Consider the following 18075-nt stretch of genomic DNA (forward strand, 5'->3'; position numbering starts at 1 on the left):
TTCAACAAATCCGACTCTCATTCTAGCACCAAGATGCCAGTTTCCCTAGTGTAGACAGTTGCATAGTTAATACTATTTTGGTTACTGAGTGTTGCTGTACTCAGAGTAAGTCTCACGAGATGTGTATAACGTGATCTGTGTGTGTATTCAATAGTGATGGCCTGATTAACACGTTCTCTCTGTGAGCTCCATGTTAATGTTAATAAACCCGAGGTTAAACATTCATTCGGACTCTCCTGTGAATGAATCTACACCTAGTTTCTCTATACCTTGTCAACAGTCTGCTTCTTACACTCCTGGCACTGGGACACCGGTTTCTTCTACCATCACTCCCCCATCAACCTTCTGTTTCCAGCAAAAGATGCCAGTGGCAAATACCTCCATAGGCCACACTAAAAAGTCACCCAATATGCCTCCAAATCAGACACCTCAACTGGCTCTTTTTGAAATAAAGAAGCAACAACTCTACTGCAGACTCACTACGGACTGGGAGCTCCTCACCCAATCTCAAAGTCCACACCCTGCCAACCTATGGAGGAAACTCATTTCAGCTGCTTGTATCCACAGTTTTGTGCTTCAGTCACCGTCAAGAGCTCATAACAATAGGTTAGGGTTGGAATGTAGATTGATTGGTATGCAGCTTCCTCCTCATCATGGTGGTCTAGTACAACTGCTAATGCTGCACCAGCTGCCTGCCCATCTCACACTCAGTTCTTTCCTCACTCATGAACAACATCCCAAGCAACAGCCAGCTCTTCAGTCATGCTCCTTCTGCCAGGTGTCAGGGCTGGTTCTGGTCAACGATGGTCTCCATGCCGTAGCCTACCGAGTTCTTGTATGTTCTTCAAAAACCTTTCCAGCCAACTTCGGCAGTATTCAAAATCTTCCCATGGTTATCGCTACCCTCACATAGAGCCGCGAATGGTCAAGTAAAAGTCCATTCTCGTCCACTCTGATAATCTCGTCTTTATAAACAAAAATTGAAGCTACTCTCCCGCAGTCATGATTCTCGTGTGGTGCCTCACTTGGCGGCCAGTCTTCAGTCTGTTCCTCCTCCATGTCTTACACTTTCACTGACTCCCTTCACTCCCTCTGTAATAGATTCTGTTCCTCCTTTACATCATTAGATGTAGCTGCATTATCCAGCTCCATCTCGTGTCATTCACCTCCATCTGGGACTCAAAATTCCCACAATACCTCTGGAGCCTAACTGATTAATCATGTTCATCTTCCACCGACATCTGTCCTCGTATCCTAATTCATCAATACATTCCAACGTCCTACTTCCCAACCTCTATCCGGCACGTGATAATCAATGTTCTGTTGGTTTTCCCTTGTTCCTGCAACGCACAGAATCCATTGCAACATCGACTGACGAGTCAAGTTCAGTCTACAGCATCATTTTAATTCCGCATCTTGTCTCAACCTTCCGCCATCTCTGAAGACCACCCAGTCTATTCACTCAAAGCCAAACCTATCAAGTGGGTAATCCATGCCCATCATGTACTTCAGACTAGATTCACACCTCAGCTCTTACAAATCACTATTACACCATATACAAACTAGAAAAAATCTCAGCATGTTTTGCTTTCCAACCATCAGTTTGCTACAAAGACCAGCTAAGTCACAATCTGATACTGATTCTTCTTCCACTTGGAGGAAGTCCTGACGGCATCCAGAATACTAGCACGTTCTCGAGCCCGTCCTTCTGTATTGATGCATCTTCCAGCTGAGGGGTTCTGGACCACCTATTTAAGGCCATGAGTCTCAAGTGTATCCACTTCTCATACGCTCAAATCCTTGAGACCTATGTTTAGCCCACTCTTAGTGTTTTTCTTATAGGAGGCTTTTGGGGGTCCACTGGCCTGGGAGCTGCTGCTGATCTCTGACTATCCTGATAGGGTGGGATCCCCCACACAACTCAGTCATCACCAACAAAACAATCCTTTGCATCCAATAAACAATCAAGCCTCAAATTGATGGTGTGGTCCTTGCTAGTGAAACTACACTAATTCTTCTGCTTTATGTTTATTGTCAGAGGGAGGACATGTTTCACATTTGTGCACGTGTGTTAACATACACATTAAAATTCTTTTGAATAAAAAAAACTCACTTGACATTTATTTACAGTGAAAACATTTTATTTCATCATGTAATTGTCATTTCATTGAAAATAAACAAGACCAGTAAAAAGGAAACAATACAGTTTGAAACTCCTCGTGACACCTTCAGATTGAACCAGTACAGCTATTTTAGTGAATGGCTTTTTAATAATACAGAGTCCCTCCTGTAAATCATGAGGTCATTCATCAGTACACATTCTATTTCAATGTTTTTTACGGTAAATATGAACACAAAAAATCACAAGTCTACAGTAGAGTTTGTGCCATACTGGCATGGCGAGCGGTTAAGATAAACTATCAAAGAATCACTTGCATGCACGGTTTTATTGTCTACATAGCCTGGATTAAAAGAGCGTTACAGGACATTGAAAGCACTGAGAGGAAAACGGAAAAATCTTCTCTAAGACTGTGCAACTCTGCTCAATAACAAAGGTCTATCTTAAAAGCTTTGCATTACACATTGTTACAGAGGTTATCCTTCAGTATGTGCTCCTAGGACATACAAAATAGTCAGCTATTAGAAAGCACATGGCACATATAACAGCTAAGAACTCTTGAAGTGATATAAGAGCAATAATATAATAATCATAATAATCATAATAATACAGCAATAGGTGCAATCTTCCTTCCGTGTGTCTCCCAATCTGTGTCATTTACATACAGAGCAATTACATTTGTATGATGAATTAACTGTACATGGCACTTCAATAACACTATTTAACATGTTGATGGATCTGAATAAATAGAGAAGAAAATAAATAAAGGGTTTATTTTTGCTCATTCTCAAACAGAGCATCCGGCTTTCACACACACGCAGCAGTGAAGGTGACAAATTTAGTCAGGAAAACGTGATTTTTTAAATACTGAAGCCAATTCTGAGACAGTATTGAAAGGCAGCTCATAATGTTGATCATAAACTGCGAGCTGTGTTATCGGTTTCTGTGTACTTCTGCTCACCTTTCATTCATCTTCCTTTCCTCCCTGTCTGCTTTTTCTCCATCTCTTCGCTCTGAGCAAGCAATTAATTAATCCAAACACTCTGCAAGAACGAGGAAAATTAAATCTCACATGAAGTTCAGTGTGTATCTTCTTTTGTCTGCACTAGACGTGAAAATGATATGAAAGCTTTCAGCGGTAATTTGTCCTCATTGCTCATCTTCTTAGAGTGCTGCCGATCACTAAGGATAATCTGAGGACGAACTTAGAGAAGTCTGGACTGTACAAGTAGATGAAATGCACTGGAGATGTAGCTAACTGAAAGAAAACCCTGTTCGACTGACACAAGCTAGATGTTTCAGATCGTTTTTAAATGAGGGTGCCATGCTCTTAAAAATATGCTTTTTAAAAATCCTGCTGACTGAGTGGCGTCATGTGTTTGTTTCACCCCTTTTCTTTGCAGAGTTTAGACATGTTTAACGAGGAAAAACAAAGACAGCAGCTCAACCACTGCCCCTCCCTAAACACACGTTTTGTTGAGGTCCACTTTCACCGGCAGCGGTCCGGCCTCCTGGATCTCCTCCGACTGTTTCACAGTGACGGCGATCACTGGACTCAGGTGGTACGGGTTCACTTTTTGGCCATTGTCCAGAAACTCTTTATCTCCGTTGATACTCAGCTAAAAAGACACAAAACAATAAACAAACACAACTAAATTGACTTCAATTTAGCTGCATGAAACAGTCACTTAAAAAGAAGAAACAGTCAATTTTAAGGCTTTACATAGTTGCAGAACTGACAGTTACTCTGATAAGTTTGTGCACTGTTGTCATTTAAAAGCCCCTTTTTTTCAGATCTCTAAGAAAGAAAAAGATGTGCACATCTGTTGCCCCGGTAACCCAGAGCCTCTGATGAGGATGCAGAGGCGACTGATAGGAGCAGACAGTTTCAGTGATGTAAAGAGCAGATAGGAATGTTATCTGATGTTTTTCATGGATCTGTCGCAACAGATGAGGCTGATTTCTATTACATAAAATCCAAAAAAAACAGTGTGGAGTACTGCAGTATACAGTACAGAACCAACCAAAGAGACATTCACTGGAGTGGTGCACTAAACATGTATGGTTATTTTGCTTCTGCCCGATATCACAAGACTTAAAAAGCGTAATCACAATAAATGCACGTTGCGTAACCAAGGTTTGACAATGCACGTCAGTCAAAAGAAAGACTGCAGATGAAATACAGCCTCAGATGGTTGCAAAGGGATTTAATCACCTGAAAGGGAGGGCCATAATACAGCCTGTTATAGATGGAAAATTCTGATAAGAATCTATTATCAGAGTAATCTTCTTCCTTGAAATCAATGCCCCATTCAGAATAAAGCCATTTTTGCACAGGTCTGTAAACGTGCAGCTCCACCATTTTTCAGAGAGAAATATAAAAAAAAAAAACAACTCAAGTGTAAAGCCCAGACAGAGCAGGTGCACATTAAGTAATTTGTTTTTCGATTGGTACCTGCGTCTTGATGTGCTGCTCCGGCGCGGTGACAAGGCTGGCACAGCTGAGCCACAACATGACCATGATGGACAGGAAGAGACAAGCAGCTAAAATCCACCGCGGAAGTCCTGAACGTCTGCAGAATGAAAGAGCGAGACGAGAACAAGAAGAGACGGGAGTGAAAACGAGGGCGGTTGGAGACTAATTATCGAGTCATCATCAAGTAGAATTAACCGAACATAAATACACGACAAAGTATGACTGTAGTATGCACAAATACACTACAAGCATACTTTTAAAAGTATGCTGATTTAAATTTTGGTATTTTTTTCACGCAGTTCAGATCAGTGGATTTTGTTAAATTCACTAGTGAGTCAGATAATCCATCTCAGCAAACATTATGCCCACATCTGTCTTTGTCAGTTAAAATATCACTGCAAGCAGAAAGTGTGGACTGATCTGAAAAGTAAGCATTGCCAAATAATACAATACTATTGTCACTCTGACAGTAAAAAAGCAGACATGTCAGCTGTGGTGGATTCACAGTCTCATGTAAATTACAAGTCTTTGAGGGCTGATTTTAATGGAGACATTTTTCATTTGTCAACTGTTAATATAGATAATTTTATTTCTCAGACAACAACAAATACATATTTTAGTATTGATTTAAATACAGTAAAACAGTGAAATGTTCTGGTCAAACAAAAAAAAAAGAGAATGAATTACGATACTTAAAAATACAGATTTTTGATGTGGACATTAATGACAGTTTTTACACTTTATTTTCCTGTACTTTTTCGTAGATGTAATTAAATAACTGTCGTTATTTGGAATATGATAAAACTGAATATCTGTAAAATACTAGTCAAATCTTTAAAAAATTCCCAGCAAACTTCCTTTTATCTTTCCAGTGAAGTTCCCGCTCACCTTGACATGCATCCCAGGAAGTCGTGCTCAGCTGTTGGATCCTCTGCATGCTGGACCGGATGCTTCCCTTTACCTGCTGCTTTAGCTGCTCCCTTTTCTCCGTGTCCTCTCACACCTGCCACATAGTTTAAAAATCATACTTGAGTTGAATGCTAATTAGTTTGAGACATGTAAGGAGGGAACACTGCAGCAGCATCACGGGCTGCCTGCTGAACTGTGTTCTCACCGTGGGGTCTCTGGGTGTGAGAGTGGACCTGAGGCCAGGGTTTGTCGGCCACGTTGGACCGAGGAGCCTGCAGCTCGGGCAGAGTGTATTCCATCTCTGGCTGGCTCTGAGGAGGAAACAAAAACCCAACAGCACAAACAATGTTGAGCCATGGTGACAGAAAATTCGCCACAGCAGTTCACCAGCAGCACTGACAAGAAAGAGTGTGTTTACCAGTGGTAGAGGAAACCACAGAGGAGCTCCAGAGAGAAATAAAAACAACTAGCTGTGGCTTTGTCTGTTAATTAGTAGCTTTGGAGGTTTAAAGGGAGCCAGGGTAGCTGTTTTATTCTTTTTTCAGTCTATATGCTAAGCTAGGCTAATCATTTTGTAGCTCTAGCTTTGTGTTTAGCCTTGAGACATCGGAGTAGCAGCAAACTTCACTTGTAACTAAAAGTAGGGCAGAAAAAAAAACTTTTACAAATCTTAAAAAAGCAAATTATTCCTTAACATGGCTTTAACTGTTAAATAAATTGCCACATGTGGTTGAAATTATTACACTCATCACTATTAAAATGAAGTGAGAATAGCTGAGTAAACTTGTAGTAATGTCAGAATAAGTTCAGTATTATTAAGAATTATTAAGCACCGACATGATATTTATGCTCATTTTGACTGACAATAAGGTGAAAACAAAAATGTTCTTTTACACTGAACAAAAATATAAATGCAGAATCACTGAAACTTTGAAGAAAAAGTAGAAAAACAAATGTTTACATTGGAAATTTCAGCCAATTGTGCACAAAAAGTCACTGAGCTGTTTAGCTAGTAATACATTTTGGACCTCTGAGTTAATCAGATGTGGCTTTAAAGCACAATGATCAGATAGTGGGAGCAGAACAGAGACACTCCTTTTTACCAGTGACTATAAAAAGCCGCCTCAAAATGCAGTTTTATTTAAATGACACGAAGTCACAGATGACAAATGACAGATTGCTGTTGGCATGCTGAATAATGGCAGTTTGAGTTGTAGCCAGACACTCAAATGTCCACATTTCTACCATTTGTCATCCAGGAAATAGTTTCAGACAGCACAGCACGGTAGTTTCTATAAAAAGTATTCACTGCCCTTGGAAGTTTTCCCCTTTAATTGCTTTTCAACAATGAATCATCATCAATTTAACTTGTCAACATGAAAACATATTTCTGCAAAGTAATGTTATTTAATTAACTGAGCATTCACCCCCTTTAAAGTGATTCACCTAGTTCAACACAGGTGCAGCAAATTAGTGCTGAAGTCACACAATTAGTCAGATGGAGATCACCTGAGTGCAGTGAATGAGTCTCAGTGATTGTATTATAAAGACACCTGTATGTGGAAGGTTCAGTCACTGGTGAATAAGTACTCCTGGATAAAACTACACCATGAAGAAAAAAGGAGACTGCAAGTAACTCAGTGAAAAGGTTACTGAAAAGTGAGAGTCAGAGGATAAAACAAGAACATTTCGAAGTTACTGAATATCCTTTGGAGCAGTGGTTCCCAACCTGTTTGGCTTGGAGCCACACAGGCTCAATGCTGTAACTGCAACCAAAGATGCATCTACTTAATACTGACTTGAAGAAGGTGAATAATTATGCAGTCACTTATTTTATGTTTCGTATTTTTAATTAAGTGACACTACCTTGTATAAATCAGTGTTCATTTTGACACAAAAGAGGCTTTTAGTACCTTCTTGTCAAAAAAGACAAATTAAATTGACCATGATTTAAAGTTGAGAAACAATAAAAGGGAAAAACTTCCAAGAGAGGGTGAATACTGTTAGTCAGAAGTCTGTATTTACCTCAAACTGACCTACAGCCTTGCAACTGACAGATTCAGCTTCAAGTGATAGGTACAGTCTGCTCCAGCTCACCCCACATGATTAAAGTCTATTTCTCTGTTCAGTAAAACGAATATCTCAGAATTCACACTGCAATCCCATGCTAAATGATAACTGTACTTTCACCTAATTGCGAGCATTTAATATTGTGTATAGCATAATCAAATTGCTCTGAAAGTAATCACTACTGCTGTTTTTCCCACTGCTCAGTATGTCTGGGTGTCTCTTTCTCACACACCCAAATCAGCTTACCAGAAACCCTTGTACTGGGACAGCATCTGTGAAAAATGGCTTTTAAAACAACGTCTACACACACACAAGAAGCCTGCTGTCAGTATTTGCACTGTTGTGTGTTTCATTATGTGTGCAGTGTTTCGGGTTCCCTTGGAGAACTCATTAAAAGAGGATTTTGGTTCCCTACTGCTGACCCTCCCTCCACCACAGCAGCAGCAGCAGTAACAATACTACTGCTGGCCTCAGCAACAACACATACCTATTTAGAACAGCACAATATCTGCAGGATTGTCATCCTCTTGGGTATTTATAGGTTCTCACACTTAACCAGATAAACAGGCTTTGAAAGGTCTTGCCGTGTCTGACACTATAATGCGGGAAAGTGTTAATTCTCACTTTGATTGATTACTTTATTTTGATCTGTTGCATGATGCCACAGCTCTGCACCACACTGAAGTCACTGAGGAGACATGCTTGGTTAGTTTGCTTCCCAAAACACTTAAAAGTTACTTCACAACGGGTCTTATTGCCCCTCGTGAAGCAGTGTTTTCTGACTGGGTGCATTGAAACCAGATGCAGCTCCAGTGTAAAGTTTAGGCAGAGGTGAGGGGAGATGTGAGTGGGAGGCTTCTCATTTACTGCAGACTCAGATGATCTAACCATCAAAACGAGCACAGCCTGATCTGCATCTGTCATGCATTATGAGAGGCAGCACAAAGGGTGCTCGAGCTTACCCAGGGAGAGGGAAAGAGGGGTTTGAGAGTTCAGAAATGTATCTGCCAGGGAGTTTTAGTCAGTAAAATGGCCCTTTTTTAGTTGAGTTTGGTCTCGGATACAGATTGTTTATGCTGCATTGGATAAAAGGGGACAAATTAATGTTAAGTTTTCATGAAACTGATGTCTCATTAAACAACTGCATGGATCACATAGCCACACATCTTCAAACTGGGAATTAAAATGGTTATAAAATGCATCTAAAGCCCTACTGGCTGTGCATTAACATTAAAACAACATTATGAGGTTGTATAAGTTGCAGTTTACATACACTTCTGTCCTGACACGTGATATTTGTAGTGAGGACAGATAACAGTCAAATTCCTTGTATTTGTTCATATAATTGGTCATTAAATCAGACTCTGACAGAACACAAAGTTCTAGCCATGACTGCAGACGATGCTTCAAATGTGGATTTTGCTGCAAAAAAAGCTAAAAATTCTAAAAAGGTGCAGGTACCACACATTTCTATACAATCAACGATCTGTAGAGGCGGGAACACGGTGTCACCAATTCAGTATCCAACCAAATGAGAAATATTGTCATTAGTTTTCCCCTCTGTTCCCGAGTTATGGTGCTGGATATTGGACAGAAAAAGTGTTTTTGCAGAACATTATGATGACATAGTGAAGCTGACACTTGACCTTTGGATATAAAATGTCATCACTTCATCATTTTGTCCTATCAGACATTTGTGTGCCTATAAATTCATCTAAAAACATGTTTCGTGAGGTCACAGTGGCCAAATTCTAATCAGTTTTGTTGAGTTCAAGAGAACATTTGTGTGAAAATATTCAAGTTCCCACAGGGCATTTCTGAGATATCGCATTGATGAAAATGAGATGTACACTCTGAAATATAACGCCAACTGTCATCTGCATAGAGTTGTAAAACTGTATAATATAGTCAGTTTAGGAAGACTTGTAAGGTACATTTGGCAACTATGTAGAGTAAACTGGATTAACAGATGAAACTAAACAGAACAATGAGACAAAAAATCATGGTAATATTTCTGTATTTTGCTGATAAATCTCATTCCTCTGGGCTCTAGAGTTCAATCTTTGTCCAAAAAGTATCAAAAACAGCTGTTGAATAGAGTGACGTGATGTTTTATTAGGATGAAAAGCCATCGTGAGTCATTAAACACACAAAATCAGCCACTGAAAGTCATCCTACTTAAATACGCTTCTGACCCCTGTTTTAATAACATTTGTGGGGAAAAAAAGTTTGTGGAAAGTGATAAAAAATGTTTGTGGACATGACTTTTAAAGATTTGTGTATTCAGTTTGAACAATGCGCTTGAGGCAGTTTATTGGTTTTCATAGGATTTGTTGATGCTAAAGAAAGACAATATTCATTCTTTGAATTTAACATAGACGATAGAAAGCAGAGTTTTTACCATCACGATTCACATCTGCATACTGAGTATCTTGTGTCTCCTGTTACTGGATGAGTAAACAACGCAGCAACATCTGACTTATAAAGCACGATAACTCAGCTTCACACGGCCTTCAGACATTTTTCTATTACCAATTCTCTGTATTCTGTTCAGGCTTTTTTTCTTTTTTTTAACATTCGTTGGGGGCAGAATGACTAATGCAATCACGAAGAACAAACAGGGCAGCGACTTCTCTCTTCAGCCAGACACCGAGTTCAGTTTGCTCTGCAGGCCGGCTCGCTCACACTCGGCTGGAGGAGGCCTTTAATCGATTTACTTTGGTCGGCAACACTTTGACGCCGCTGCGCCATCACGGCCCGAGCTGTCAAATTAACTGCGTGGTGGTGAGGCGGGGAAAGCTGTGTTTCATCAGTATTTCCTCAAAATTACAAGTTTTCCCCTCAAAACCTCAGCAGTGACCTGAAAGTGACTTTTACTCCACCCTGAAATGGTAGCTTCCGGCTTGTTTTTATGACGCTGGAGGCTGCACACACACTTATTCTCACAACATGAGGTCACAAAAACGCACTGATTGGCACATATGAGCAGTCAGCTCTTTATGGAGGTCCACATAATTTGTATTTCAGGCAGCACCGGCTTGTTTTCTCCCCCCTCCTCTGCCGTCCCTCAACTTAGCTGGACTTTTTCTGTTGTTTCAGTACTCCATGAGTCAATCTGTCAAGTGGGTGGTGGTTTGCCAGCTGCCCACTAAACACTGGCCTGATAGTCTCCTCGCTGCCCCGTGGAGCCCAGCTTCCCCTCACTGCTTCCATCTGCATGTCACTGCCATAAAGAGCAAACATCCATCACCGAGTCTGAAAGAAATGTTGGTAATATCATCTTCTGCTGCTCTACATATGATGTGGGGCTTCACAGTCCCAGATTTTTATACGTAATCGTGAATTTCGACATATAAGCGAGCCTGTGCATATGGGTTAGGTGCATAAATACTATCATTTCCTATTGAAGCCTTTCATTATGGAGCTAAAATTGCCATCAAAGTCACTTATCCAAATGGGAAAACACTTGACGGAGATGCAGGTTTCTTTTGAATTCAGAGGATATGGCTGAATAGTCTGGAGGTCAGACAAACCAAATCTTATTATAGCTTTAATATATAGGTGGTTGACTGTGTTGACTTTAGCAAAACGCATCATGAGCTCAACTAAAAGGGCACCAACGTCAGCAAGTACCTCTGCCATAGCTGCACCAAACTCTAAATTTACTCTTTCTGTAATAAAAAACACAAATGTTGTTTTATCTGAATGTAAATCAAAACCTGCATCAGATTTTAAGTCCTGAAACAAGTCAAGCTGTTAATGAGAGATTAGCAAAAATGTTCAAAAATGACTTTAAGCACCAATGGTGAGAACTTCTGAATCGGAGCTACACTGTAAAAAGAATTCTCTGAAAAAAGAAGAAATGGTAAAAAAAACATCTAAAAACTGTGGAATACTGTAATGTTAAAAAAATTGCTAAATCATTAAAAATGAAAGAAAATACCTTTAAAATAATGATTTTTTTGGTCATTTAAATATAGTAACAGTGTAATTTTATGGGCACACACTGTTGTAAAAGAAAAAAATGCTATTTGTAAAATACAGATTTTATACAGCTTTAGTTTTTTTCAGTTAACAGGGTAAATATGCTTTAAAAATGAAAAAATACCATTTTTAATCATCATGTACAATTTCCATTTAAAATTATGACAAACATTTGTAAAATTATTATATGCCAAGCACAGTACAGTAACATATATATATATATATATATATATATATACAATTTTGCAGTCAAATGCTGAAAAATATGGAAGTATTATTTGTGAAAATATTGATTTTTGATGTAAGCATAATTGATGGTTTTGTCCATAAAACAGGGAAAGCTATAAAATAAGAGGCAACTAATTTTTTACTAATTTTTCAATTCTTAATATACACGTTTTTCTTTCAAATGACAACAAATATCTGTAACATAATAATATTTTTTATGATTTAAATATAGTAAATGAATTGCTTGTTTTATAGTCAAACATTGTAAAAGAATTCACTAGTATTTATAAAAATACAGATTTTTCATGTGGATTTTATGTACAGTTTTTATGTGTTTTCTTAACAGCTAAATTGATACTTTTTCTGTGATTTTACTTATATCTATAATTTCACAAAACATGAACAGTGTGTAAAATTATCTGTAAATTGCTCAATAAGACACACTTAATAACTGTTATAAAAACATTGAGTAAAGTATAGAGAGTAAAAACATAATCCGCTTTTTCTCAGTCTTACAGCCTTTCAGCTAAAATTCATGGCTGAGCAGCTCCACTGTCGGGAAATAAAGACGTGGCATTAACAGTGTGTCAAGTTCGTTCAGTTCATCTCTTCATAGAATTACTTGTGAACATTTATTTGTCACATCCAGAACTTTATTCTTCAGCAGATTTCATTTTCTGTTAAATCTTGCAGTGTGCTTCTATCCGGAAGTGCCTCAGTTATCAAATATGCATGTCCACAGGCCAGTGACATAATTTAAAAGGACATTTATAAACAATTAAAGTGCTGAGAGAAAAGGAAGAAAAATCATTTGTAGCTCTCTGAATTCAACCACCTTTCCTCCGTCCCGCTGTGTGCCCTTGTTCACTCAACCTTCACAGATGCACTGACTTGGAAATGGGCTGTGAGATCAGCTGGCAGAGACCCAAACTCTGCGGCAGCGTATCACGATGATATATTTCAGAAGGGCCTGCTGGCTCGCTCTTAACCTCCTATTAAAAACGCATGATGTGTAAAATCACCGTAGGGATTCATGTGATAATTTTACACCATCATGAGTCAGTGGGCCACACACATACACACATATATATACATATATATATATATATATATATATATATATATATATATACAGTATATACGCAGTACTAAATGCATCTGTGAAGCATTTGGCACTTGAATTAATTCTGAGCCGCACAAGATGTAGAAATATTCTTGCCATAGTATTCACACCAGCACAGTTTAAACTGCTTTTACTGTTAAGATTTGATATGAAATGTGTTGAATGGATGCAAGATTTACTTTAAAATGGTCAAAACTGCTGCTCTTTCTCCACTGCAGGTTCTAGAAATCACATTTCTGAAGATTTTAAAAACATTTTTAATGGCAGGTAGCAGTTGTGACTGACAGAAAATCTGTCCAGATGTATCCTCACACGTAATGTCATCTGAGCAAGACTCCAGTCCTCCAGTTAATATAATAAGCACACCGTTGCTGCTCATCCAAACTATCAATTTTTCCTGTTAAATATCACAAACAAACTTCTGCAGCATACAGAAACACACCACATCTAGCAAATGTGAAAAGTTTAGGTTAAAACTTAATCAGGTTATATAAAATATCAAGCATAAATACATGTGAATACGCTTTTTTGCACAATATAACTGTAAGGAGTATCTATAAATGACAAAGACAGAATGGACTGATGGGTAGAACTGCACAATGTTGGCATGAAACTTACACTGCAATATTTTGTTTGTGTGCATAAGATAAGATAAGATAAGATAAGATCAGATCAGATCAGATCAGATCAGATCAGATCAGATCAGATCAGATCAGATCAGATCAGATCAGATCAGATCTGGGTTGATGGATAGAGTGAATGGAGCAAGCCCATTTATCAGCTCCCAATGCTCAAAATCAGAGGACATATCAGATATTAAACAACCGCCAGAGAAATCATATATAAAGTCATATATATTGCAATATCAAAAAAATACAGGAATTTTCACCAGATGACTTGAACAAGTACTTGTAATGGCTTTGTGATGCCATAAATTTGTAGTCTTGCCTCATGGAGTGGCAAAAATTACAAGACAAGTCCTGTTTTTGTTGAACCTCATCCTTTCCCAAATCTGAAACGGTTCCATACAGCATAAGTTTAGTTTCTTTTTGTAAATAAGTCTTACTTTTTAGTGTTTCTCTCCTGTTCCTTGCTGATTTTGCTGTGCACATGTGGAGGCTGCATGTCAACAAACTGTGTCTTGTAAGCATTCGGTGTAACCAAGAATCTTTAAATTAGATTAAATTTTGTTCTATCAGACTTCTCTTGTAGATTAGACAAGGAACTGCACAAGATTTCTTTCTGTATCAAACAGTAAAAGTAGTTAGCATAACCAGTTTAAACTAATTTACCTAACTTTGCACTGCACACATTGCAGGATCAATATGGAAATTATATATATTCTGCAGACTTACTGATGAGAGACAATTTATTTAGATTTTTTATCAGTGGTCACTACTCAAATCCCTGAATCCAAACCCTGTCTGTCCAGAATATTTACTAAGTTGCATCTTACCTGGAAAACCACGACTTTGCCATCATCAGCCTGCAGGTAGAAGGTCCAGGTAGAAGAGATGAAGCTCTGAGCGGAGCTGACGATGTCGTTGCACCAACTGGAAACAGCCTCCATGACAGAGGGAGGCTTCGGGCGGAGAGTCATGGCCCTCAGCTGCACGAAAGAACGCAAGAATGTGTTTCTTTGTGCTTCAGTTTGTGTACACACTTGTGTTTTTAATAGAAATACTAATATTCAGACACTTGGAGTCACACTGGACCTTACAGCTGCTTTCACTGAGTGTGTGTGTGCAGCTCTTGAGTGGTCTTTTCTCACCTTCCTCCTCTTGATCTCAGGTTCAGAAGGTTGGCTGGCACAGCCGGTGCAGCAGGCCTCCTGCTCCAGCAGCTTCACGTAGGCCTCCTGGCAGGCTGCAGAGAGAGCAACAGAGGGAGACAGCGGTGAAGAGTGACAACATAGCTGTGATTTTCAAATAGGAAAAGATGAATAACAAATCAACAGTGCAGATGAAGGAGTTAAAAAAGAAAGGAGGAGCACAAAGGAGGGTGGGCACGATGCGCTCCAGTCAGCTGGGCAGCAGAGAAGAAGCGATAAAACAGGTACAGGCTGTTTACGTGGGAAGAAACACAAAGATGTGAGGGGGAGACGCTGCTTCTGTCTCCCCCGTGGAGACAATCGCTCCATGTTGCCGTTATTGAAACAGGGGGGCAACGGGGCATCTGCTGTCTGGACAGCAAATCACATCATTGACTTCCAATACGGCAGCTGAAAAAGGGCGAAGAGCCTCAAACACCCAGAAAATACCCACTGAGGCTGCCAGCTTTCAGGAAACACTGCAATGTTTACCAGAGCTGTGCTGCTCGACACTTTGATGCTGGTCTGCAGCAGCGCTGGAGGCCCAGTGAACAGAATCTAATGTAGCTGCCAGAAAGCCTTGAATCAAAACATTCTTTTAGTTTTACCTGAAGTTCTGCACATTTACCCCAACTTCTATAAGGTTTCTCTCTGAATTTAACAGATGAGATACGCCTTTATTAATCCCACTGTGGGGACATTTGCAGTGTTACTGCAGCAAGCTGTATGGTGCAAAATGTAGAGACATTGGTGGAAAAATAAAAAAATAAACTAAAAATATACATGATTACTGTTCATATTATACAGATTCTCCTATATGTACAAATCCAGCTTATGCACAGATTCCTTTAAATGTGGAAAATAATGTTGCACAGTGCCAGTCTGTACGCACAAAAAAAACATTGATTTTGCACAGATTCTTCGATGAGTTGAAAATATCGACATTAAAAACACTGATATTGCACAGATTCTAGTGATACTGCACACATATTTTTATAGGTAGACAGAAATAATATTGTGCAGGTTATTTTAAACATGCAAAATATTCATTATATGAATGCACTGATGTTGCACCAGAGAGAGATATGATAGTTTTTTCTATGTGTGGTCCACAGGGATCAATTAGCAACTAAACTTTAATCACATTTTAGCAAACAGAATGAATGAATCAAATGTATGTTCCTGTCTTGTCAAAGGATTATTCAGTCCTTTAGGGTTTAAAGATACAATCTGAGTAGACAATATGATATTAAACCTGCATATTTGTAGTTAGTTATTATGCACTAAGAGATTATTGACTAATTCCACTGCACATTTGCAATGACAACAACGGTATTCTCTTCTATTTATTTCATATCATGTTGAGCAGATTTGATTTTTATGAGGATTCGGTCCACTGTGGTTTGTTTTGACACATTTAGGACGAAGGCCTTCAGCTTTGGACCGTAAAACCAGCAGAACCATTCAAACAAACAGTCCAGCTGACAAGATGAACACAGACTCACCTCCCTGACACTCCTCCCTGCTGGTATTAAAGCCGGCGTTGCCGTTGACAAACTGGCAGATGGAGTAGAGGCGACAGCCACGGTGACAGGCGTTCATTATGGAGTCCTACCAGACAGACAGACAGAAGAGGGGGTTACAAAATGAAAGATGTCTCCTGCAGCAGTGGATAAACTCCAGAAATATGCCATGGATGGATTATGGCATCTCTTAATGACATGTTGCAGCTGTTGTATTATGGCCTGTCACAAAGTGTTTATAAGAAGCTTCCAGCCACAGACTGAGAGACCCGATGCTAATGAGCCGGTTGGATAGAACTTGTGCAGGATAATGGGGTGGTGAGGAAGCAGAGATGCATATGCCTCTTGCCATAATGTCTTAATTTCGCCTGCAGAATAAAGAAACGGCGCCCTCTGGTGAGCTTTCTGGGAACAGGAGACAAAGAGATTCCCTGACCGCGACCATGACCGCTTTATTTACAGCCTCTTCATCATCTCCACTGCGTTGTTGCTTCACAGAGAAATGTGTTCATCCCAAACCATGATGCTGCGCCGTGCAAGTTCTAACGCTTTCACCACGTCTCCAAAGTTATTTTCTGGGTATGCACGAGAAATTAATGCGCAAGACGTTGGTTTTCCATAAACCAGGTGACTGTGATCCGCTTTGCAGCTCCGCTCCCGCTGCCCTGCAGGATGTCTGAACCACACCTGAAGGCGGCAGAGGGGAAGGAGGGGGAGAAAAAACATCCGAGACTGGAAATTCTTAGCTCGAAGCCACAGAAAAACTCACACACAAAATAAATCACAACCATCATGTCCCGGTCCAGCCTGGAACGGTCCGACCTCGGCTGCGCAGGAGGAAGATGCTGCTGCAAACTGTCATTAAATGTTTCATGGCTCCTCCAACGCGCCCCGATCTCAACAGCGGATCAAGAAATAGCCAATTACTGGCGCAGTTTAACGCAAGTGAGCCTGAATGCGGCTCACTTCTTTGGGGGCTTGCCTTGAAGATGCAGACGAAATTGAGCTGCATCCATTTTTCGGCCTGTAATGATGCGCCGGAGCATCCGAGAGGGATGCAGCGAAAAATCGAAGCCTGACATTACGCACAGATCCAAACGCATACATTTGACTCATTTTTTCCCAAATAAAAGCGACTTTTCTCGATGTGGACTAAAACATATTGTGTATTTGTGAAATGCAGTGCAGCAGAGGTGGATGTGACTGTCCGCTCGCAGCCGATCTCTGCAGAGACGAGCCTCAGCCACAGCATAAAGGAACAACTTACTTTAGCGGGGCTTTTGTTTTTGATGGTGAGCTGGCATTGCTTCTTGCAGTAATTGATGTCGCCCAGTTGGTTGTCAAACAGATCCGAGGACGCCGCTGCTGCGAGCCCAGCGAGGAGCACCGAGAGCAGGGCCGAGGATCCGCACATCCTGCCGCCGAGTCGGAGCATCTGAAACCCTGGAGGAGAGGAGAGGAGCGCAGAGGAAGCGAGCTTCAAGCAGCACTGAGCTCCTTCGTGGCGGCGCTGCTGCTGCTGCTGCTGGTGCGGATGCTGCTGCTGCTGCTGCTGCTGGTGCTTCAGCCCGGGTCCTGTCTGCTGCTCCGCCGATCTGCCTCTGCTCGTGGCGTCACGCGCAACATCATCATCATCATCATCATCATCACGCACGGTCCCCCCTCACACACTCACACACAACCTGCAGAACAGCCTTCACCGCAGTGCATAATGTCGCTGATGACATTCATAAAAGTGTAGCTGAGCAGAGGCCAGATGTGCAGCACGGAGCGGCCAGATGTTTATCCACAATCACTTATCAAACGGATGTAAAGATCCCGCAGGAGCTAATG

General features: G+C 40.3%; 1 protein-coding gene across 1 annotated transcript; it reads right to left on the bottom strand.

Moving 5' to 3' along the window:
• Positions 1-2119: 2119 nt before the first annotated feature.
• Positions 2120-17818, bottom strand: tmem59l (transmembrane protein 59-like). Its single transcript, XM_023267267.3, has 8 exons — positions 17510-17818; positions 16225-16330; positions 14681-14775; positions 14366-14518; positions 5710-5815; positions 5484-5598; positions 4575-4692; positions 2120-3738 (listed from the first exon to the last, which is right to left on the bottom strand). Exons 1-8 carry the CDS (start codon positions 17675-17677, stop codon positions 3580-3582), a joined length of 1020 nt encoding a protein of 339 aa, XP_023123035.1. The 5' UTR covers positions 17678-17818; the 3' UTR covers positions 2120-3579.
• Between the last annotated feature and the right edge of the window lie 257 nt (positions 17819-18075).

Source organism: Amphiprion ocellaris, chromosome 2 (assembly GCF_022539595.1).
Source record: "Amphiprion ocellaris isolate individual 3 ecotype Okinawa chromosome 2, ASM2253959v1, whole genome shotgun sequence".
NCBI classification, from domain to species: domain Eukaryota; kingdom Metazoa; phylum Chordata; class Actinopteri; family Pomacentridae; genus Amphiprion; species Amphiprion ocellaris.